The sequence below is a fragment of the Lithobates pipiens genome, unplaced genomic scaffold (assembly GCF_037356315.1).
Source record: "Lithobates pipiens isolate NorthernLeopardFrog02 unplaced genomic scaffold, aLitPip1_a1.2 Scaffold_19, whole genome shotgun sequence".
NCBI classification, from domain to species: Eukaryota; Metazoa; Chordata; class Amphibia; order Anura; family Ranidae; genus Lithobates; species Lithobates pipiens.
Genome location: NW_027507764.1, coordinates 139498420 through 139523063, shown reverse-complemented (window position 1 = coordinate 139523063; position 24644 = coordinate 139498420). Strand labels below are relative to the sequence as shown.

General features: G+C 44.9%; 1 protein-coding gene across 4 annotated transcripts; it reads right to left on the bottom strand.

Moving 5' to 3' along the window:
• Nucleotides 1-4433: 4433 nt before the first annotated feature.
• On the bottom strand, nucleotides 4434-23603 carry CBX3 (chromobox 3). Of its 4 annotated transcripts, XM_077491320.1 has the most exons (6): nucleotides 23455-23582; nucleotides 16084-16154; nucleotides 15071-15210; nucleotides 8513-8678; nucleotides 7888-7982; nucleotides 4434-5033 (listed from the first exon to the last, which is right to left on the bottom strand). In XM_077491320.1, the coding sequence occupies exons 2-6, from the start codon at nucleotides 16105-16107 to the stop codon at nucleotides 4907-4909; spliced, it is 552 nt and encodes a 183-aa protein (XP_077347446.1). In that variant the 5' UTR covers nucleotides 16108-16154; nucleotides 23455-23582; the 3' UTR covers nucleotides 4434-4906. The 4 variants fall into 4 exon arrangements, with proteins under 4 accessions (XP_077347446.1, XP_077347447.1, XP_077347448.1 ...); XM_077491321.1 differs by lacking the exon at nucleotides 16084-16154 and having other exon boundaries at nucleotides 23455-23603; XM_077491322.1 differs by lacking the exons at nucleotides 16084-16154; nucleotides 23455-23582 and adding an exon at nucleotides 15753-15908.
• Nucleotides 23604-24644: the final 1041 nt, after the last annotated feature.

Below are 24644 nucleotides of genomic sequence, written 5' to 3'. Positions count from 1 at the left end.
TTGTGTAGAAAAGGAAAAAGTGATTTTTGTACTCACCGCAAAATCCTTTTCTCTGAAGTTCATTGACGGACACAGATCCTTTAATTCTTGACCTTAGGGTTATCACGCCACCTTCAGGAGAGGATTAGGCAGAACATGTAAAAACAGCAAGACTGCACAGCACCACCCAGGGGGTGGTCCCTCTGGCTACAACACCTCACCCTGCTTCCTGCAGCTCAGTTAGTCAAAAAGCAGTACAAACATAAATAGGAGGGGTGGGTGCTGTGTCCGTCAATGAACTTCAGAGAAAATAATTTTACGGTGAGTACAAAAATCCCATTTTCTCTTTTCATTGACAGACACAGCTCCTTTAATTCATGACCTTAGGGACGTCCCCAAGCAGTATCAAAAAACGAGGGGTGGAAACAGCAAAACATAACTTCACCCACAACAAAAGGAACACCTCAACAGAGAAGTCGCCATCTTAAACGGCCGCCATCAAAACCGGCGGCCAACTTATGCATCAAAAGATGGACGTAGCACCACCTTACTCTTGTGAATGACCAGGTAGGGAGACTTGCATGACAAGGCCGCCAACTCAGAAACCCTCCTGGCAGATGTAATAGCCACTAGAAAGACTACTTTCTGAGAAAGGGTTAACAAGGGAATCTCTCTAATGTTCTCAAACTGTGGTTTCTGAAGAGCCGATCGCACCAGATTCAGATCCCATGGAGGTAGCGGTGGTCGAACCGGAGGGCCTTTAAGTCCAGGATTGGACGTACCCCATCCTTTTTGGGGACTACAAACAGATTGAAGTAGAATCCCTGAAACCTTTCCAGCGTCAGTACAGGTACTATCGCCCTGCGCAGTAGCAGGTCCTGTACTGCCCCGAACGGGGATTCCCAATGAGCCAGAAGTGGGTAGTCCGCCTGCCAGTTTTCTACGCCCATGATGTATATGGCCAACAGGGCCGGTACGTGTCGCTCTCCCCACGGGAGGAGTAACCTCCCTTGCTGCAGCTGAGCTCCTTGATGGTTGATGTAGGCCACCGCCGTGGCGTTGTCCAACTGGATCCTGATTGGACGCCCTTGTAGCCTCATTGACTATGTGGAGAGGCAAAGCCTGATCGCCCGAAGCTCGAGCACATTGATCAGCAATTGGGATTCTTCCCACGACCAATGAAGAGGAAGGAACGATCTCCCGGACCTCAGCCACCAGAGCAGGGAATCCCTGACTAACTGGCTCACCCAAATTTGACAATCCAGGCATAATGTTCCATTTTAACAAAATCTCCTTCTGCCAGATTCAGGTGTAAAGTTGAACGTACGGGACTACCTCAAAAGTGGCTACCAAGAGGCCCAGAACACGCATGCAGAAGCACAGTGACAACCACCTGCGGTTCACCAACTTCACTGCAGCTTGACGAGTCTGCAGCTTGTCTAAAGGGCGAATTCTCGCTTCTGAGGAGTCCAACAGCAAGCTCTAGGTGTTGAGTCAGCACTAACACCGACTTTTTTTTAGGTTCAGCACCCAACCAAACTCCCAGGGAGTCTGCATGGTGATCAATACATCCTTAATTCTGAGGCGGAAGCTGCTCTCAGAAGGTTGTCTAGGTAACCCACGATTGCAATCCCACGTTGCCTTCACGCCAGAATTGGAGCTAACACTTTGGTAAAGACTTGGGGTGCTGATGCCAGGCCAAAAGGGAAAGCCACAAACTGGTAGAGCTCTTCCGACTGCAAATCGCAGAAACCTCTGATGCCCGAGGCATATGGGTATAGTAGAGGTAGATTGGAGGGGGAAAAAAAAAAAAAATTAAATCTGGTGGACAAGAAAGAAACTATCTTGTATCCTGATGAAACCAGTTCGTAGACCCATTGGTCGGACAGTAGAGAGGTCCAGCAAGCTGCAAACTCCATAAGTTGACCCCCCCCCCCCCCCACCCACGAGGTGGGCAGGGGCAAACTTTCAGGCGGTAACATTTTTGCTTGCAGACTTGTTTGGCTTGCGAAACCAGGAACGCTTTGGTCCTTCAGCAGGTGCCTTGTCAGACTGGGAATGCTTACCTGCTGACCTGGGCAGGCAAAAAAGCAGTTTGAGTGGAAAGAGGGCCCTTGCCTACGTGGCTCCTTACCCTTCCTGGACTGTGGGAGCAACATGCTCTCCCCAATCGGGAGCATTTTTAATGTCATCCAGCAAAGCTCCAAAAAAAGCCTCTCACCTTGGAAGGGCAAATCAGTTTTTTTTTTAGAGACCAGCATTTCAGCCAAATCAGGGTGCCATACCACCACTTCTGATACTGATGCTCTAGAGAGCAGGGGGACAGTATCACAGACATACTTAAAGCCATGCACCAACTGGTCTGCCAGCTCAACACAGATCGGGGAGCCTGTTGCTTCTCCAATTCAAGGGAGAACAACTTTGCCCATTCAGTAAGAGTCTGCGACACCAAGGCCATGGCCAGCACAGGTCATAACACTGACCCCATTACCATAAACATGGATTGGGCCACTGACTCGGACCTCCTGTCGGCAGGGTCCTTGAAGGAAGGAGTCCTTTTTACTGGAATCATGGTTACTTTATATAACCTGGATACCGGGGGGTCAACAACCGGACATCCATTTTTCAGGAGGCTCTGCTCAAAGGGGGTAAAGCACTGCCATTCTTCTTGGGACTGAAATGGCCCACTGTGGACTTCCCCATTCCTTGAAGATGAACTTATCAAGTCAAATACGAAAACACCTTAGGTGTGCGGGCCCCAAAAGGGACCGCCACCTCAGCAGAGGTTCCTGCTGAATCCTGCATCACAGTGATAAGTGCTCCTACTAGTGCTTTTTCCTGCATTAACCCAGACACAGTCACTCACTGTCCAAACAGTCCTGGTCCACATCCTCCAACACATCCGAACAGGGGCCACCAGTCACTGTGGGACCAGAGTCTGAATCAGAGCTCTCCCCAGAAGACAGGGGGTGTTTTTTTTTACCCCTCCCTTGTGCCAACACGTCGCTTCCACCCTGCCAACAAAGGTCTCCAGGACCGCCGACAAAGCGTCCATAGGCACGGCATCTTTTGCAGGTGAGCCAGTTGCAATAGCAGGGATGTCTGGGGAAGAGGATGAAGGGAGCAAACATACTTGTGAGGTCCATTCTCTGCATGGTGACTGCAGTGTGTACCTCGGATCCAGCAACTGACATAGAACCCTGGGGTGGTTTATACGCGTTTTGCCTAAGCGTAATTGCCAAGTCACGCGCTTTAAAGGTGAGCGAACATTACTAGGGTGTCACCGGATTGCACCAATGCATGATCTGCAGCATGAAGGGATATAAGAGCATGTTGATGACAATATAACTGGATTTCATGCACGAGCACTTTAACCCTTTCAATGACTAAGCTTATTTTTGACATTTGGTGTTTACAAGTTAAAATCCATATTTTTGCTAGAAAATTACTTAAACCCCCCCCCCCCCCAAAATTATATATATTTTTACCAGAGAATATAAAATGGTGATTGTTGCAATAATTTATGTCACACGGTATTTGTGCAGCGGTGTTTTAAAACGCAACTTTTTGGGAAAAGGGGGCACCAATTTTTTTAAAAAAACAGTAAAAGTTAGCCAAATATTTTTGTATAATGTGAAAGATGTTACGCTGAGTTAATAGATACCAAACATGTCATGCTTTATAATTGCACACTCGTGGAATGACGACAAACTACGTTACCTAAAAAATCTCCATATGCGACGCTTTAATTTTTTTTTTTTTTACGGTTACCAGTTTAGAGTTACAGAGGAGGTCTAGTGCTAGAATTATTGCTCTCACTTGGACGATCGTGGTGATACCTCACATGTGTGATTTGAACAAAGTTTACATATGCAGGCACGACTTCCGTATGCTTTTTCTTTGCTGCGCGAGATCACAGGGACACAAAAAAAAAAAAAAAATCTAATTTTATTTTTACATTAAAAAGCGTTTATAAAAAATAAAAAAAGGATCACTTATTGCCGTCACAAGGAATGTAAACATCACTTTTGACAGTAATAGGTGGTGACAGGTACTTTTTATGGCGGGACCAAGGAAGACCCCAAAATCCTTCCTTTACACTTAAAAGTATTCAGATCGCCATTTTTGCTTTTAACCACATCAGTTGTTATACCTGGAAAGCCGATCACGAGCTTAAAAAAAAAAAAAAAAAAAAAAGTGTACCGGAATGGGATGATACCTGCAGTTGCGGTCATCATCCCGGTATAACCCCCCCCCCCCCCCCAAAAGCCAAGGCCACATATCTGCGTACACTCGGCAGGAAGGGGTGAAGGAAGAATTCCTGTTCACTGCCCAATGATTCAAACATACCGGGCTCCCCTTGGATGCACTAGAAAGTGAAGGCAAACTAACCGTTTAACATATGTTCAGGATAATATATAAATAAAAAATAAAATAAAAAAAAAAACAGACAATTGAGAATATAAAACTATTTATTGAACACTGCTCACCAGTATTTACATTGAAGTAAACAATATACAGTCAGGAAACATTCCACATACTACAAAGTTCTCCAGACTGCTTACATTGAAGAAGAATCTGGTACTAATAGCCTATGGTAATGGGAATAAAGCATTAACATGCACATCTTTTGAAGGCTACAAAACGATTGCAAGTTTGCATTAGATGCTCAGACTTCAGTTGTACAGATTTATAAAAAGCCTAGAGCAATACATATGTATCAAAAGCTCTATAGACCATATACATTGTGGGGCCACATTCAGCCGAATTACTGGTGTGGTTTATCAGAAAAATACTAAACACATAACCATAAGTTCAAGTGGCCAAAAGTCAATTAAAAAAAAAAAAAAAAAAAAAAAAAAAAAAGGGAAGAGAAAAAATAAAAATAAAAAAACACACAACAAAAATCCTACAAACAGCAATAGTTCTATTGCGCTTCATCCTCTGGACAGGAGTGCCATGTTAACCTCTCTTCATAAAAAGCAATTACAACTTGCGGACATTTCACATTTGCTTCTTTTGCTGGAACCAAATCTGCTTCATCAGAGTCTTTCCTGTAAAATAAATTTGAGAATTCAGTCTAAAGCAACAAATTTTAAGTTAAAAGACCATCCAGATCCCCGGTACTACCCAATGGTAAAATCCAACCCATCCTTAAAGAGAAAAAAAAAAAAAAAAAAAAAAAAAATTATATTATATTATATTATATTATATTATATTATATATTATTATATATATATATATATATATATATATATATATATATATATATATATCTATATCTATACACAAATGTAACAATAGTACATACCCTGTGCAAGGTTATTGCACAGAGCTCCCCCGAACCTCCTCTTCTGGAGTTAACTGCTGGCACTCGACAGCTCCTCCATAGAAAGCAGCTTGCTATATGGGGCACACCTGCAGACTTGCTCCCAAATCAGTCTGTCCATATCTATAGACCCGTGATGGTGAACCTTGGCACCCCAGATGTTTTGGAACTACATTTCCCATGATGCTCAACTACACTGCAGAGTGCATGAGCATCATGGGAAATGTAGTTCAAAAACATCTGGGGTGCCAAGGTTCACCATCACTGCTATAGACTGACCCGCATGGCTTGACCCCAACCCCTCACAGGATATGATTGACAGCAGGAGCCATCGACTCCCACCTGAGTCCTGTGAGGAGAGGACAGAGACCAGCACAGCACTGGATTGAGAGCCATCTCTGGTAAATATACAGGAAGCAATGCAACTACTGAACTTTGTTTTTACCTTAATACAGAGAATGCATTAAGGAGAAATAAATATATATATATATATATATATATATATATATATATATATATATATATATATATATATATATATATATATATATATATATAATCTCTCTCACCAGCTATGCAAGCATTCCACCAGCACATAGACATATAGGTTATTAACTTTCTAGGAGTCTATAGTAGTTTTCATTGAGGATATTGAGAGCCATTGTATAGCAATTCTGCAAGTGATCAAGCCACTCTTTCCCTCCCTCCTCCCAGAGTCTAGCGCTCACTGTTGTGGCAGACCACAGAGTCACAGTGACTGAGTCAGCACTCTGGCGAGAGCAGACCCGAGAACTGTGCGATCTTAGAGTTGAGTTCTCAGCATAGAGTGCAGGAGACAGCTGCAACTTGGGTCAGTGTTGCAGCCATCTAGGAGTAGAAATGTTAGTGTTTGAATCCTGCGCTTATATATGTACAGACAATTTATTCCATAAAACCAACTTGATTAGATACTGCAGGTCAAACTAAATCACATGCAGGATCTTTCTATATCAGATGTTAGCCCAGGAGATTAAGTGGAAAACGCTCTAAATAAATGCAACCACCAATGTCAATTTTACATGTGGCAATCAACTTTTATTTTAATTATAGGGAAGCCTAGGCTCAACCACTTCAGCCCCAGATCATTTGGCTGGCCAAAGACCGGAGCACTTTTTGCAATTCGGCACTGCGTCGCTTTAACTGACAATTGCGCATATGTGCAACGTGGCTCCCCAAACAAAATTGACATTTTTTTTTTTAAACACACACACACACACACACACGTGTAATGGCGGCAATCAACGATTGTGACTGCAACATTATGGCAGATAGATTGGACACCTGGTGCCATTTCGGGACCACATTTATACAATGCGATTAAAAATGCATTGATTACTGTGTGACTGGCAGTGAAGGGTTAACCAGAAGGGGGTTCTGCAGGGGTCGAGTCTGACCTAGGGAAGGCATTCTAACTGTAGGGGGATGGACTACATGTGCCAACACTGATCCCGGCTCCCGATCACAGGGAGCGGTGATCAGTGTCCCGTCACTAGGAAGAAGCTTGTTTACATCAGCATGTCCCCCGTTCTTCCTCTTTGTGAAACAATCTCAGGTATCCCAGTGGACAGAGTACGTGGGACCCACGATCACACACAGAGGCAAATTTAAAGGGCCATATCTGTACATCAATTTGCCTGTCCATGCCATTCTGTCAATGTAAAGGTTTGCACGGAGGTCGACAAGTGGTTACATTTTAATTTTTAAGCTAAAACTATTGTTTTGGACAGCAAGGTTAAGGACTGGATCCGCTGTCAGGTCTTAAAGCCCAACAAACGGCAGACAAAAATGTACCCTTGCAGTGGAGCCACCCAGTCTAAGAGCCTGGGGATTAAGCAGCAATACTTGCCTTATTCCTCACTCCCACAGGCTTCCCCTGGCTGCAACAAGCCGCTTCCCTTTCACCAAATTGCTGGCTCTCTGACTTTAATGGTCCAAGACCAACAGCTCTGTACTGCATAGGATAAAGTCAAGGGCCTGCCATATCATGGAAGCATTGGCTGTTGGGGGAACAAGCAAAAAGGCAAGAATGGACAATTCTACTTAGATGAAAAACATTTAACCCTTACAGTTGGTCCAAGATGCATGTAATAATTTTGCACATATACCTATACAAGTCTGCAAAATAAGGTGGGTGCACGACCACATTGCTAAACTTCAGCTTTAACAAAGTTTCCTTCCAAAATAGATATAATGTAAAAGGTGACCAAGAAGATCTGTAGGTTGCCAAACAAATTTCATAACTACCCTGGTGTACAATTTCTCTACAATCTTGCTGGAACCCTTGCTCCATCACTTAGACAGAAAGCAACAGGAATATCTAATGCAAACATGTGGTAAAAAAGTGACATTCTAAACCTGCTTGTATTCATTAGAAAGGCTTCCCTGGACTTATTCTGTCACACTCCAATTAAAAGGCAATTAGTGCGTGGAACCCCAAACAACGCAAAGACGCAACACGATTTATAACCCTTTCCCACTGCATCCAGTTTTGGAAGACTTGTATTTTAATGTCAACTACAAAAGTATTGAATCCATCTCACCATTTCATAAGGAACATCAGTTCTCCACTGCTGTCTGTAGCACCAATTATCCTCTCTGGTTCCAAACTTCTAGAAAAGCCTCTGGGTTTATCAACCTGAAATAAAAAAATAAATAAATAAAAAAAATATATATATAAAAGTTACAAAAATGACTATACAACCGCTTTAAAAATCAGGAATAGGACTTTCTGAAAGACTCCAGATTAGACATTTGCTTTATCAATAAGAACCCCATTTCTAAAACAATCTAACAAAAAGCTGTTAAAATTGGTCTGCTGCCAGAGGCTCTTGCCAGCTCACTTCCTTCTTAGCAACTGTGCCTCCATATTAGCTCAGGGCAATGATAGGCAAAAGTACTGACTATGGGGGGGGGGGGGGGGGGGGGGGGGGCGCAAGCAGCGAGTCTGACATTTAAATCAGAAGTCATAAAATGCTAATTATGGCATCAAAGGGGCCACTTTCTCGATTTTCAAGTTGTAGTGGGCTTTTATGACGGTACGCTGATCATATGAAGATGGATAGTGTGCCGATTAGGCAATCTTATTGCTGCCATCTTATAAAACCTGTTTTTATGCCACCTTACTGTCACAAAGCCACCCCAGCACCATTTCTATAATTATCATACCGATTCTCGTTTTTTCTTAGCTTTGCTTTCTTCGGACTCGCTGTCTGAAATGGACTTCCTTTTTCCATCTGTTGGCTTTTCTTTGCCAGCCTTTTGTGAGTTGAGAAACGCTTCAATTAATTCTGGACAATCCAAGTTCTCTTCTGGTTCCCATGTGTTGTCTGCACTGAAAACATCAATACAAAAAAAATGTCAATACAATAAAACCCACGTGTCTTTAAATTGCCTTTCACAGAAAAGTTTTATCCCTGTTGTGGGGTCACTAGTACGGTATTTGTACACAGAAATCATATACCCTCTCAAGTGTCTCTTCTCTAGAGAAAATAAGTCTGGTTTTGCAGTCTTTCCCCATAGCAAAGATCTTCCAGTCCCTTTATCATTAGCTTTGTTTCCCCTTCTCTGGACTCTCCATTACCAGCACATCCTTCCTGAGGACTGGTGCCCAGAACTGGACGAAATGCTCCAGGTGTGGCCAGAACAGAGTATTGTAGTGGGAGAATGGGATTTTATCTTTTTAAGGTATGCCAATATTCTGTTGGCTTTGCTTGCAGCAGCTTGGCATTGCATTCCATTGCCAAATGTCATCTACTAGGACCTCCAGGTCCTTTTCTATCCTAGATTCCCCCAGAGGTTCTCCCCCCTAGTGAGTAGATTGCATTTATAATTTTGGCACCCAAATGCATTATTTTCATTTTTCAACATTAAACCTCATTTACCATGTAGTTGCCCACCCCATTAATTTGTTAATATTTTCTTGCAAGGTTTCCACATGCGGTGTAGAAGTTATTGCCCTGCTTAGTATTGTCTGCAAATACTGAGATTGAGCCGTTTTCTCCATCCTCCAGGTAGTTTATGAACAAATTAAATAGGATTGGTCCCAGCACAGAACCCTGGTGATACACACCCCCCCCCCACCCACCCCTGATCATTCCGAGTACTCCCCATTTATCACCACCCTCTGAACTCACCCTTGTAGCCAGTTTTCAGTCTGTGTACTCACCCTATGGTCCACGCTGACAGACCGTTTGTACAGAAAAAGTTTATAAGAACTGTGTCAAATGCCTTTGCAAAATCCAGGTACACCACAGCCTTCCTTTATCTAGATGGCAGCTCACCTCCTCATAGAAGGTTAATAGATTGGTTTGCCAAGAACGATTTTTCATGAATCCATGGCAATTACTGCCAATACCATTTCTATTACTAAAATCTTGTATTATAGTCCCTTAGTATCCCCTCCAAGAGCTTGCAAACTATTGATGTTAGGTTAACTGGTCTGTATGTTCCCAGGGATATATCTCTACCCTTTAAATATTGGGGCTACATTGGCTTTTCCACAATCAGCTGGTACCATACCAGTCAGTAGAATGTCACAATGAGGACCAGTCTGGAGTTCAAGGACCCTCAGTTGCAAGCCATCTGGAACCGGTGGCTTAATGTTACGTTTTTCAAGTCCATTTCAAATTCTATCCTCTGTGAGCCATGAGGGTGCTTCCTGTGACATGTCATGAGGATAAACACTGCAGTCTTGGTTACCGTTTCCCCTCGAAAACCAAGGAGAAGAATTCAAATCCTTTGCCATCTTTTGTAACCAGATTCTCTTCATTTTTTTTATGGAGCCCGATATGTCCTGATCTCGCTTTCTTACTATTTATATACTTAAAGAATTTCTTGGGGGGGGGGGGGGGGGGTATTCTTAGCCATCCTGACATTTCTTACTGCATCCTTTGTAAAGTTTGAATACTGATGAGGACCCCTCAGCCTTGTATTTTTTGAAGGCCTTCTTTGCTTTTATATGCATTTTTACATTGAGTCAAGTCATCCAGGACTTTTAAATTTCTCATTGGCATGCACTGGCTAATACCCTTATTTAATATTCTCTTAAAGCACACCCATTTTTTCCTCTGTTCAGTGTACCTAGGATTTTATCCCTTTTAATATCTTCTAGCAAGGAGTGTAGTTTAAGGAAGTTAGGCCTTTTGAAATTCAGCGTCTTTGCATTTCCCTTGGGTTTCCCATTTGTGCGATTTATAGTCAAACTACCTGTGATTGCAGTTTCCTAAATTGCCCTATATTTCCACATCTGTGATCAGGTCTGTATTGTTAGAAATTAGTAGGTCTAGTAACGCTTTGTTTCTTGTTGGTGCATTGACCATCTGACCCATGAAATTTACCTGTTAAATTTCCCATTGGGATTAGCACAGAGATTCTGCCGAGTTTGGCACATCACCCTTTTTTACTTTTAAACGAACAGTCACACAGACTTCTCATGTAGTTCAGTTGCCGGACACGCAGTGTGGGCCAGAAGATTGCAAGCAGTACTTTTTTGTTAGGACTCCACCACAACCCAATGGTGTTAATCGGGCACATGGGAGACCAGGCATTTTTCCTTGTCCATGTGATGGGTCTACTCTGCACTCACACATGGGCTGTGAACATACCCGAAACAAGTCTTTAAGAAAAAATAAATAAAAAACCCAGGCATGGCAGTAAGAATCCTGTATTGCACTGGTTGTAAGCTTGTTTGAAGTCGATGCCAAACCAAGATTGTACACCTTTGTCAAACGATTTTCCTATGCGCTGTATTCTAGCACATCCTGCTTTCCACAGGAATGACAATTTCAGTACTGTGGGCATAACACTGCATTTGTTTATTTTAAAGCCCCCCCCATTAAAATAAAGCATGCCTTTAAAGCAGAACTAAAAACTCAGGATTTAATTTTCTCGAAACCGTTATATTTAAAGTGGTTGTAAACCCTTACAAACCACTTTGACCTACAGGTAAGCCTAGATTAAGGCTTACCTGTAGGTCCAAGAAATATAGTTAGGTTTAGGAGATATTTCCAAAAACAGCCACCGTTGTCTACAGCGCACGCGCCATAGACAGCTGCGCACTGGGATTGCGGCGATATGCCTCGAGTGTCGGCTCCCGTGCGCGGGAGTGATGTGATCGCTGCTCCGGCGAATCACAGCGCTGGAGCAACGAGACCCGGAAGTCACTCCAGGATCCATGGCAGCAGCAGACATGAAGACGGAGGACCGCTTCGGGGGCTTCGTTCTCAAGTAAGTTATTTATAATGAGCTAGTATGCTATGCATACTAGCTCATTATGCCTTTGCCTTGCAGGTCGCTCCCCCCCCCCCCCCCCATGGGTTTACAACCCACTTTAAGCTATGCTTTCAATAATTGTCACAGTTGCCCATGTTCTCAACCAAAATGTCAGCCATCAAATCACATGTGCAGCAACCATAGCAACTGCAGATCAACATCAAACAGAGGCTAAAATTGCAGCTTTCATGGCTGTATAGGACAGGAGGGGTTAGTTCAGCTTTGGTTTTGGTATTGCATGCAATAATGTGTATGTTAACACAATTTATTTTTTTGTATGTGGGCGCTTGCATGTGTATTTTATAAATTATAGCCTCTATCATTTTCTTCTTCCATTTAAAGTACCTAGTTGATTCTGCCAGCCACCTTCCTTATCTTAAACTAACCACACAAGCCAATCTGTATCTGCATGGTCAGTTTACATTCTCTGGCTGCCTGTATAAAAAGGTACAGGACACTGTGCAGACACACCGAAATCCTGTATTGGGAGTTTGTTCAGCCACCACATCCTCTGACAAATGACAGTGTCACTGGCACACACAACCCCTCCCAATCACAGCCTGCCTCTTAAACACACCCCCCTGTTAAAGCACAGTCTGCATCTTGCCACAGGCAGAACTATGGAACACGTTATATTTCTGCAGTGTCCTGTAACCCACCCTGAGGGGGGGGAAGAGATGCATGGTCACAAGGTTAAAAAAAAAAAAAAAAAAAAAAAGTCTATAATTATGCAAAAGCAGAGATGGTGCCTGCATAGTTATAACAGTGTTAGAAAGTGGCAACATTGTATGTTCACAACTACTTTAACCAGATGCCGCTGATCTGAGTTAAAAAAAAAAAAAGTTTTCTTCAGGGTGCCGACTGACATTTGATCCATGCCAACCTATTGTGGAAGGAAAACAGTTATAAAAAGGGAAAAGCTGATCAAATCCCTAAGGGCACATTCACACGGTGTTGACCTTCATTTCCCCACAGAGGATAAATGCAGATCACAAAAAACATTTGGTTTCTATGTGCCCCACGCATGCCACAATGATGGAGTGAAGCAAAGTGTGGAAAATGCAGCATGTCTGCATTCTTCAGCACTGGTCACCACAGCCCAGCACAACTTCTGACAAAAAAATAATACATACATACCAAGATGTTGTGACTTTTTCCACACTCTTAGATTCCCCCCCACATGTTTTCACCTGGTGATCTGGGCAGTAACACTTCCTTGTCTTAAGGCAGTGAAGGAAAACCTTGGCACCCCAGATGTTTTGGAACTACATTTCCCATGATGCTCATTGCACTCTGCAGTGTAGATGAGCATCATGGGACAAAGTGCCAAAGTTCACCATCACTCTCTTAAGGTGTCTGCATTGTGAATGAAATAGTAAAGCAGACACATTTGGACAGCAGCATCGTCAGTCTGTAGAGGGTAGGGTTAGAGTAGCAGATTTAGATGGACTTTATAAAGCGTTAGCTGTCACTGTGCTTCAGTTTGTTAACAATTAAAGCAAGATTTTTTTTATTATTTCTTTTGGGTAAAGATTTACATCAGTGGGGGGGGGGGCAGCTCACTGTGAGCTCCTCTGTCAGTGGCAAATGGTTTGTCTCAACCCTCTTCAACTTTGGAAAGCTTTGTCTGTTAAAGGAAGAAGTTGAAAGATGGATCAACAGGTGAAAGGAAAAAAGCCTGAAAAGGAAAACAAATGCAGCTACCATGTCTACAAAGTGGTAAGCTTCAAAATTCTTACCCAAAAAGTGCAGTGCATTAACACTGAAACACTTTGCACTGCTCCCCCCATGCCAAAAAGAGTGAACATTGCTAAAAATAAACACATTGTAGTCAAAACTAAAATGGAAAAAGATTAAGTCTACACAGTACTAATGCATGAACTGTACACAACTGCAAAAATTATATCTGGGGGGGGAGGGGGGGGGGGTCAAGGGAAGGTGGTGTATGTGTGTACTGGCATGTAAAATACTAACTGCATATTTTTCCATTTATCGATCTGTATGTATTAAACGTTTACATGCCATACATCCACTTAAAACGATTGGCTGAATTTAGAACTGTACAGAAAAGGCCTGGGAGCCAGTTCACGCCACATGCAGTTCGGTGAGTTTTTTTTCCCTGCATCAAAGACTGATGCAAAGTAGGTTATATGATTTTCAATGGCATAGTTCACACCAGTTAAAAAAAAAAAAAAAAGAAGCAGAACATGCTGCACTGGAAAAACAATGCACACCTAAATGCATCAAACCATTTACAGTTAAAGAGGAAGTAAACCCTGATGGGTTTACTTCCTCTTTTTTTCCCTGCAAAGGTAAAGCATAATGGACTACTATGCATCGCATAGTAGCTCATTATGTGTCACTTACCTGACACAGGAGCCAGCGAAGTCGCCGCTGTCACCTGTAGTCCGCCGCATCCATCTTGGTTGTGGCGTCTCTCGCAGCTCCGACGAATGACAGCGGAGAAGCCGCGATGACGTCACTCCCGCGCATGCGCACGGGAGTCGCGTCTCGGAGCTCCGACGCTGCCATTCGCCGGAGCCGCGATGACGTCACTCCCGCGCATGCGCACGGGAGTAGACAAATTTGGCAAATCCATTCTTGGACTTGCCGCATTTAGTGCGCCTGCGCGCCGCTGTCTACGGCGCATGCGCCGTAGACAGCGGTGCCCATTTTCGGGCAAATATCTCCTAAACCATATAGGTTTAGGAGATATTACTTGGACCTACAGGTAAGCCTTAATCTAGGCTTACCTGTAGGTCAAAGTTGTTTGGAAGGGTTTACTTCCATTTTAAAGCTGTTGTATAACCCAACTTTTTTTTTCGTAAGGCAAAGGGCATGAGCTAGTATGCACCGCATACTATACTTGCCTTAGAACGAGGTGCACCGCATGAAATACTTACCTTAGAACAAGGTGTTGGCAACTCAACTGGTCCACGCCGAGGGAGATGACATGTTGCCCCGGCGTGTTTTCCTGGTATTGCGGCTCCAGCGCTGTGAGTGGCTGGAGCCATGTCGTCACTCCCGTAGGGGAGACTTCTTTCCGGCTAAGTCCGGAGTCTTTCAGCCAAGAACCATGTGTGCAAAATATCTCCTAAACCGGGTACAACTGATAAAAAAAAAAAAAAAAAAAAAAAAACACCCCACCTCATCAGGCTGCATCAAGACGCACCAAAAATGCACTGGAAAACAAACTTATGCAGAAAGGCATTTGGAACGCATACAGACGGTTTCTTTGGTGTGAACTGGCCCTAAATGCTTAAAAAGTGGCATTTAGGTGACCCATGTGAGGTTAAAGTATTTTTTTTCTCCCTCCAATTATAAAAACAGAAATTTTGTATACACCTGAAGCACACAAAACTAAGAATGGGCTGTACAATCGCCGGAGGGAGGCGCTGACCTTTTATACACAAAACAAACAGTACAAATGAAGATGAAAATATAAAATCTTACTCCGTGAATCCTTTCCACTTGAGATAATATTCGACCTTTCCGTTGACAACGCGTCTATCTAGAACCTTTTCCACTACAAACTCCTCAGGCTCGGCCTCCTCCACCTTCTTGCCTTTTCCATTCTGCTTCTTCCCCATTTTCTGCATAAAATACAAACACTCATCAAAAAGTTCACCTCCATACAGTCACAGATAGTTACAAAATAAACAAACATCTTATAAGAAGAAATGTCAGATTACACACAATGGACAGAACATCCAGACAGATAGGAGTACATGGTTCAGAGGACAAGCCTGGCAGTGTGTACAGAGGGATGGATGGATGGGGGGAGAGTTGGGGGATCATTCAGGTCTCAGTCTTTGTTCCATTACACAAAGGCGTCTGATAAATGGTGTGTGTGAAGGGAGGGAGGGATGGATGGATGATAGAGGGTGGCCCACCATGGATGCTCTCTATACATGGGTCAGCCCGCACTGAGCCGGGCAGCCGATGCAGCGTGCGGGGATGGGAAGGTATACAATGCAGGGAGCGGGATAAGAGAAGGGGGAGGGGGGAGTTGCTGCATCCTTGGTTTTGCCGCGCTGGCTATGCATAGAGCACACCGATCAGGAGGGGAACGTTTACATATGATCAGCGGATGTGGGGGGAGGGGGCGGGGAGGGGAGGCGCCGGCCCGGCTTACCGGAGAGCGAATGGTTAGAGCGCGCTCCCGCGGTCACCGTTAGGATGTACAGAGCTTCTCTGATACTCCAGGCCAGAAAACGTGTAAGCCCGCCTCTCCTTGTGCGTGGCTCCGCCCCGCGCATGCGCCCTCGTAGAGTGGACGGGACAAAGCTAAGCGGCGCGGGGAGGGGAGAGCGCCGCCCGCGGGCAGTGTGAGTGAATGAGAGCCTGCTGTGCAATGGCGGAGCGCTCCTCTTCATGCCTAGACAACATCTGAAACAAGCGCCCAGCTCCCTGGACCAAATGTCACTTATACAGCTTAATACAATGAGAAAATGTAACATTACTACCTGCATCTCCAGTCTGTCCTGCATTTAAATACCTATCTGGGGACCTTATGGCTCTGCAGCACTATGTAGTCCTGTGTATGAAATACATAAACCTTTAGTACATGAATGCTTCAATCTTATACACATCATCAGCTAGGAAATGCACGGTTCATTTACTACAGATCTTATTAGGAGGCAGCTTATCACAGAAGAATCCCCGCTACCCAGGCAGATTGCAGTATATGTGCAGAGGATGGGATGAGAGGGATCCATAAACATGCATGTGCCATCCCAGCGTGCATGTTTATGGTGAACATGGAGGCGGAGAGCAGAAGCATCCCCACAACTGGCTCATCTCAGGGGGAGCAGCAACAAACTGGTAAGTTCCCAGACACACCACTATAAACCAGTCTAATTGGGCACAGATAGTCTTGAAGGGTAGGCTTCACTTTGGTATAAAAACTCCCCAGTCCAAGGCCGGGGTCACATGACTGCATTTATTTATTTATTTTTTTAGGCGCTTCCACTGAGGTCTATTAGAGTGAGAATTTCCATCAACGTGCATTAAAATCCTGCATTCAGCATATTTGTTGCACTCACAAAAAATACAAACAAAAACAAACACATTCTAATAGACAATGGGAGCGCAATTAAAAAATGCACATAAAGCTCACCTAAACCCGAGCCGTAGCAAAAATGCCACGCACACATGTGAACCCGGCCTGACCTATTCCAAGCTATAATTTCACCCACCACCGGGGAACCCCTTACACCCATCCAATGGCCTTCTGACATTTAAACCTTCACTGCACAAAGCTCATCTGATGCAGTGTTTCATCACATATGGTGACCCATCACATTTGGCTACCCACTGGACTGCGCAACGCCATATGCGTTTTAACACTGTAGCGATCTGCACAAAATTGTGGCCATACCCCTGAGTCCAGGTCAAGCCCCACCATCCAAGTAAACAGTGTTAGATTATAATTATGCCAAACGAAGTGAGGCCGTGCCCGAGCCATGGAGCGAAGGGATCCTGTGACAGGCCCTGTGGCGAAGTGGTCTTACAAGTGTTGGACTGCATAAGGCGGTGTCGCGCATGCGCACTCCAGCAGGTAGCAAAGTGTGATGTGACAGCGGCCTGCAAAGAGCTTCCCATTGACAAAAAATGGCCATAAGACCAGAGAACGGGCCACCACCAATCTATGGGACATCACTGCACAGACAGAACCCGACAAGGTTTTTGGCAACTGCAGGAGGCTGTCAGAAAGCTTTACTAGGAACTCTGGGGGATGGTTTTTGGCTTTGAATATGCGAGGGGTACAGGAAATTTTAAATCCAAAGTGAAGCTGTCCTTTATGCCCGGGAGCTCATGCGGCTGCTTTATGCCAGCCATATACTGTCAGGTCTTATAAAAGTAATGAGTGATAATGTGTAATTAAATTAAGGTTCATATGCAATTACATTTACATTAGGCAACAGGAACAGAAACAGATTGTCAAAATGTTACTAGTATAAACCCGCAAGGTGTAAAGCGCTGTGTAAAATGTCATCACCATATAAATCCTCTATAATAAACCCACAGTGTTTTTAGTTTAACACATTAACATAAATATCCCCAAATAAAGGTGGTGACATTTCATATACCCTAGCACTCGCCGTTTGCAACTTTAAATGCTGTTGCTACCTGCTCTTTGCTGCTTTACTGAACTTCCAATCTTCACAGGTAAGAGTGGACAGTGCAGTCTACTAGCTTGGAGGAGGAGCCAGGGAGTGCCTTACCATCCTAGGCTATAGGGCTGTGTTACTACTGAGCGTAGAGACAACTAGTCCCCACATGCAAGGGTGCTGCACGAGAAATTAGCCATCCTGAAATAGGAATGCTGGCAAGGCAGACATGGCACAGCTTGAACTTGAACACAGGCAAGGAATAAAAAAAAAAAAAAAAAAAAAAAGAAAGCGGCACTCATGTGATTAAAAAAATCCAAAGTATGACATTTTACATAGATACGTTGGTCCAGCTTAGACCAATCCATACCTGTAGGGACCCTCTAGAACAGGGGTATTGAATTAAAATCCATGGAGGTCCATTTAGTAAAATTTACTTCCAGCCGAGGTCCTAATCAAATTCTTTAAAACACAGCCCTGGTGTGCAGGCACGACAGTCCATTCATTTGAATGGGCTGCTGTGTCTGCGTTTTCTGCTGGGAAAAGGTCCTGTCACCTTTTTAAAAATGCAGCCACGTGGAAACTGCATGGTGCGTTAGTACCATGCAATTTCCATGTGCAGGAAATTGCACCTTGCATTTTAGTGTGTCAATTGTACCCCTACACGTTTTCTGTGCAGCACCTCATTTTGTGCCCAGCCGATTGCCCCCCCCACATATATCCCACACACAGTACTGCCCCCTTCATATATCAGCCCCACACAGTATTGCCCCATTCCCCCACTCTCCAGCTTTCACGGTTCTTTTTTCCTCCATTCACTCTCCTACCTTTCACAGAGCAGGGAGCTTGACAATCCTAAACTGAAGGTACGGCAGCACTGGGCGGGGCATGGGAGCTGGCGAGTTGACTTTTCATATCAGCGAACTGGAGATTGGCTGCTAGGACCACCTCCTCGCAGGCAATCACCTCCCAATTAAAAATGACAGGCAGCTACCTCTCCACACAGTGCTGTTCTCGCCCCCAGTCCAGAATTCGGCAACTAAATGGTGCCATCGCAGAGGTCCAGAAAAAGGAGCAGCTTGGGCCAGACGCAAGCCACCCTTTAGTGATGCCCACTCTAGAAGCTGGAAATAACTGAAAGACACCATGACTCCAGTTATCTCCTCTTGCTTCCAAGTCCCATGACAAGTGGCTGCCCTGCTGCAATCCAAATGAGTGGTCATCTACTCAGCATAGGCCCCAATAAGGCCAGTTCACAGTAGAAATCACACAGAAATGCGCTGCACAAATTCACTGTGGTGCAATTTTGAGCACGTTCATTTTGGACTCAGCTCACAAAATTTAGTGCAGGCACTACTTTTGGAAACTCATTGCAACCAGCTTGCATGGTACTTATGCACCATGCGATCCAGGGGCAGGCAAACTCACTGCATTTGGGGTGTAATTAACTTAACATTGACACCCATATGAACAGGCCCTTAAATTGGTTCAAAAGTCTAAATGTTTAACCTTAATGCATCGCCTGCATTAAGTTAAAAACCCTTCCACTAGCCATTGGCTCGTGCTGCCGTCAGTCAAATCCTGTGAGGGAGCAGGGGCTTGGACACAGCCTGGCTCAAAAGCGTGGCCACACGGATGCCACCATAGCACAGGGATTGTAAAGGGGCAGTTGAAGAGGAGCAGCAGACAGTGCTGGCGGGGAAACCAGTAGAGGCGGTAGGGGGCCGCTCTGTGCAACGCCCTTGCACACAGCAAGTAAACGATTTTATTGGGGAAAACGAGCCTTTAGTATCACTTTAAGAGAAAGCTTTGCATTCTCCAATTTGACATCACCACCTCATCCAATCACAGAATACTTTGCAACATTGAGAAAAAAAAAGCATTCTCTAAATGGCACCCATGCTGACCTCCTGTGTTTACAATGGAGAAGAGCAGCCGCTGACATGGGACCTGGAAGCTAGTGGAGATCGCTGGAGTTGCATTGTCTACCACTGGGAATTCCAGCTTCTAGAGCAGCGATTCTCAACCAGGGTTCCTCCAGAGGTTACTAGGGGTTCCTTCAGCATTGGGGAATTTCTGCCTCAGATAAGTTCCCACTCACACCATTGATCTTTTAAGCTACCTGTAAGGAGGCAATTCTTCCCAATGACCACAAGTGTAAGGACCATTCTTCCCACTGACCATCAAACTAATGTATCATGAGTTGTAGATTTCTACATTTTAGCAGGGGTTCCGAGACCAGAGAACTATTCAAGGGTTCCTCTGTTGAAAAGGTTGAGAAAGGCTGTTCTAGAGGGATCCCACAGGTATGGTATATGCAGTTACTCAGGTCCAAGCAAGAAATAGCCTTATTTCAAAATTCTTTAAATCAGTGAATGAAAGTGCTTGAAAAATTAAAAACACCAAGGGTTTAATATCACTTTAACCCATACACCATGTAAAGCTAGGTATATGGCTGGTCTTTGAAAACAAAGCTAAGCTCAGAATAGAGTACTTTTGTCAATAATTGTAAGTGGTTCTCCAACAGCAAATAATTTTTTTTTTAACTTAAAAAAAAAAAAAACACAAATAGAGCAAACATCCAATTATTCTGAAGCCATCAACCGAGTGTAAGGCTAACATGTAATGCAACCACATGCAGCAAAACCGCTCTTTTGCAGACACGCATTCATTCTTAACGGCACCCCCACATCTGAAAATGCAAAGCATTTTCAGTTGTCGGAAAACAAATGGTGCAAAAGTACCAAGCAATTTCCCTCCGGCTGCATAAAAAAAAAAAAAAAAAAAAAGTGTAGGAACCTTGTCACAGCAGCCCATTCAAAGGGGCTTGCCCACGTAAATGTGGCTGTCAGAGCCACTTAGGTGTGAGCCTAGCCTAAATAGCCGTCAATTCCCCTCCCCCAATCCTCCACTTTTCTGCATGTCGACAACACTGAATATCCTGCTGTGAATGCAGTGTTGTCCCCCATTCAGGTCTGTAGTTACATGGACATGCTGTATCACAGCACTGCCTACATTTCCAATTAGCCAATGGGTGTCCTGCATCTAGTGCCCCTTTCCACTCCTGGCAGTGAGAAGGGCACTGCAGCCCTGGGTAATGACATGTAAAAATATTCCTACTCCTAAGAAAAAGCCTTTATATAAATGCTGGCAGCATATGTTAGACTCAAATATGTGCCTAAATATGTACTTAAAATAAATAAAAAGTGTGAAGGCCCTTTACATTCTTTTTTTTCCTCACTATACAAAATGTCCATTATCAGTCATAGGGGAGCAGATATATGTGGCGCCAATACTTAAATACAGGTGTGTTATATGACACAAGTAGTAAACAAGCTATGGCCTTTAGAAGTCATTATGTTAGTACATTGCTGTGGCCACAGAACAAACATTTCACACAAGGGCCACAAACAATCCCCCCCCCCCCCATGAATGCTCACGACACACTACTCTATACACCACTAAGGTCACAACACTCACACAACATCCTCATTCATAAAAGCTCATTTTCATCCAAATCCAATGGGATTTGAAGACAACAGTCACATGGCTGAAAATAAAGAGTCCGGTCCTCATGATGAAGCTTTATGAACGGAGCCTATGGGAGGGAAAGTTCTTGAAGAGGAGGAGCAGAGTGCAGGCTACATACCCTCTGACCTCCTGTGCTTGGATTATGAAGAAAGTGATGTGTGACGTCTATACAATGTATCACCTTCTCCTGAGTGTACAGAGGATCTTCTATTCCTCAGGGTACACAAATTTAGTCTCTATAAATGTAGCCAAACTGAGTGTGAATTATCTCATTTACAATCATTACTTACATTTAGACCCGGCTCACACAGGGGCGACTTAACTGCCTGACAAGTCATGCTCCATTCTGTACAATGGAACCGTTCCAATAGGAGCGACTCAAGTCGCTCTGACTTAGAAAAAGGTTCCTGTACTACTTTGGGGCTACTTCAGAGAGGCTTGCATTGACTTCTATACAGAAGTCGTTTTGCAAGTGGCGCTATCCAGGGCAGCTTCAGAGTCAGGCTACTGTGAAGCTGTTACTGTGTAAACCAGAATTTAGGCCCAGTTCATACACATGGTTTGCATTTGATACGTTTCTGCAGTGATTTTAGCAGAGCGTTTTGCATTTTTTTTGTACACGCATTTTTAAAGTGTTTTTCATACACACATTTTGTTTAAAGGGGAGATGCTTTTGTTAGGGCTAATTCACACTACATGCGTGCTAGTGCTTTTTTCATGCATTGAAAACACATAGAAAGTATGTTATATGGCTTCTAAAGGCATAGTTAACACCAGTGCTTGCAGATCCAGTAACAAAATTAGAGCATGCTGCATTTTTCCTGCATTGAATTATACTGGAACGTGGTCAAAGGCACAAACCCCAGTACAGGGGGGGGGGTTCACCTAGATTGCGTCCAAAGTTTTTTTTAATAGTGATCACATTGTAACAGCAGATAGCAACATTCCGGAGATACGCAGGACCCCTTCCATCAGCCATTTAATGCTCTGGACACAATCTGATGATCCTCTGGGTGCTGGTGACATTTTGACGTAAAACAGTTCCAGACATTGGCCACTATAGCACCTACTTTAATGCACAGCTATTTCAACAGGAACATGTGCGTTGGGATTTAAAGAAAGGCCCTGATCTATTCCAAATATGCAGCGGCCCGAAAAACGCTTTTTTTTCCCAGGCACACCACTGTATCAGAGCAAGGGACAGTACTGAAAATAGAGCAGATTGTAAACAACACAAAGTGCCACATCCATGTGGTAGAGCTAGCCTGTACCAATGCACCTGGTGTGAATGAGCCATTGGGGTAGGGGGCATACAGGACATTGCACTGGAAAGCGATCTTGCTGTAAATCAACGAATTCAATGCAGACCTAAATTGCATGGGGGGGGGGCACTTAGTCTTAGTGCAGACCTCCATTGATTGCACAGGGGCAGGTGGGGGGGGCGCCTCAGTACCGAGATCCACTGAATAAGGGGGGCGCTCAGGGCAGACCTCCGTTGCATGGGGGGGGGGGTACTCAGTGTAGGGATCCATAGCACTGGCCATAGACACGAGCGTGGATGATGGGGGTGGGGGGAGGTATGATCCTCCTGGGATGTGTATGGACAGGTCCGGCCATGCATTCATAAAGCTCCATCAGCAGCCTTCCCTCCATTGCCCGCCATGTGACTGATCCCTCCCGGACTCGTGCAGAGGAGCTGACACATCTGTGAATAGATTGTGAAATAATGTCGATCTGCCGTACAGGGGAGACAACGATCGACAAAATCTACCCAAGATGGCCGACCCCCCCTCCCCCCATTATCGGGGGTGGGGGGTGTCTGGCGAAATTCACCGACCCGGGCTGATCACACCGACTGAATTGAGGGGGGGTACCCTCCCCCTCCTCCGTATCTGGCCGTGCATGAGCCCATCACACAGACAAGACCGACCTCTAAGAACTACAAATCCCAGCATGCTCTGCTCGCTTGGACTTGTCGTGCTCCGTCAGCTACATCCCCACCCTAGTGTGCGCAGTTCCCCGGTGTACAGACCACCCTCCCTCCGGTGTGCCGCACTTTCCCGCCCGCTCCACAGAACTCAGGAAAGGCACCAGACCGCAGGAAGCGCCTTTCCGCCCGGTGCGTACACACCGGAGAGGCAGCTGTTCTCCGCCTCTACTCCCCCCGCTCTATTCACACCGCTCAGTAATTACCTCTCCGGTACAGTCAGGAAACGTCCGCCGCTCTGCCGTCCCTTCTGACCGACACTCGGCTGAATCCGCCACTCACAGCGTCAGAGAGCGCGAGGGGGCGGGGCGTGTGACGCGCGAGAACAATGGGCTCTCCCCGCATTCTGGCGGGGATTTTACTGGCGCCAATCTTAACCCGTTCACTGCGGAGGAGTTAACCCCTCACCTCACAACCATCACCCACCATGTCACACATTAAGGGATGGGGAGCTGCTACCATCCCTGTGACCCCCCCCCACGCTTTAACCCGTGCAAGGGAATGTGTAATAAAGCTAGAACAAAGCTCAGCACGCGATTGGAGCTAACAGGTATCCCACACATTCACTGTGTTTACGATTCACCTCACATTCACTGTGTTCACAATTCACCTCACATTCACTGTGTTCACAATTCACCACACATTCACTGTGTTCACAATTCACCTCGCGTTCACTCTTCAAAATTTACTTCACGTTCCCAACACACATTCACTCTGTTCAAAATCCACCTCACATTCACACCCTTCACAATTTACCACACATTCACTCTGTTCACAATTTATTACACATTCACCCAGTTCATAATTCACCTCTTGTTCACAATTCACCTCACATTCACAATCTACCTAAAATTCACTCTGTTTGCAATTCATATAACATTCACTCTGTTCACAATTCACTCCCTTTTGCCGGCCACATGCTTTACAGGTTTGGAGGTGGCCACCACAGTAATCTGCTTCTCACATTTCCTATATTCTAGGCACACCATTACTCTGCAGTGGTACAACGGCCCTCTGACACTTTAACCACTTGGGTACCGCGCTATTGCAAAATGACGGCAATAGCGCGGACCCACATTTCCGGGACTACGTCTATTGACGTAGTCCCGGTTACGAGCGGCCTGCGCGCCCCCTGAGGGGCGCGCGCGGCGCGCTCTGTGATCGGCGAGTCCGTGAGACTCGCCTGATCACCGATCCGTGTAAGGGGTCGATCCCGACCCCTTATCACGTGATCAGCTGTCAGCCAATGACAGCTGATCATGTGATAAAACGGAGCCGGTAATCGGCTAGTATTCCTCCTCGCGCTGACAGCGCGAGGAGAAAAAAAAAAAGCCGATCGCCGGCGGCCGTGTTCGGGACATCAGTCCCGATCACGGCCAGCAATTTAAACGGACAC

Excerpts from the sequence above, each read along its gene's own strand:
- CBX3 (XM_077491319.1), bottom strand. The coding sequence starts at position 15,415 with ATGATCCCCCAACTCTCCCCCCATCCATCCATCCCTCTGTACACACTG. Across the intron at positions 8,679-15,070 it reads AAGTGGAAAGGATTCACGGA|TGCAGACAACACATGGGAAC; the intron begins GTAAGATTTTAT and ends TGATGTTTTCAG. Across the intron at positions 7,983-8,512 it reads CTAAGAAAAAACGAGAATCG|GTTGATAAACCCAGAGGCTT; the intron begins GTATGATAATTA and ends TTTTTATTTCAG.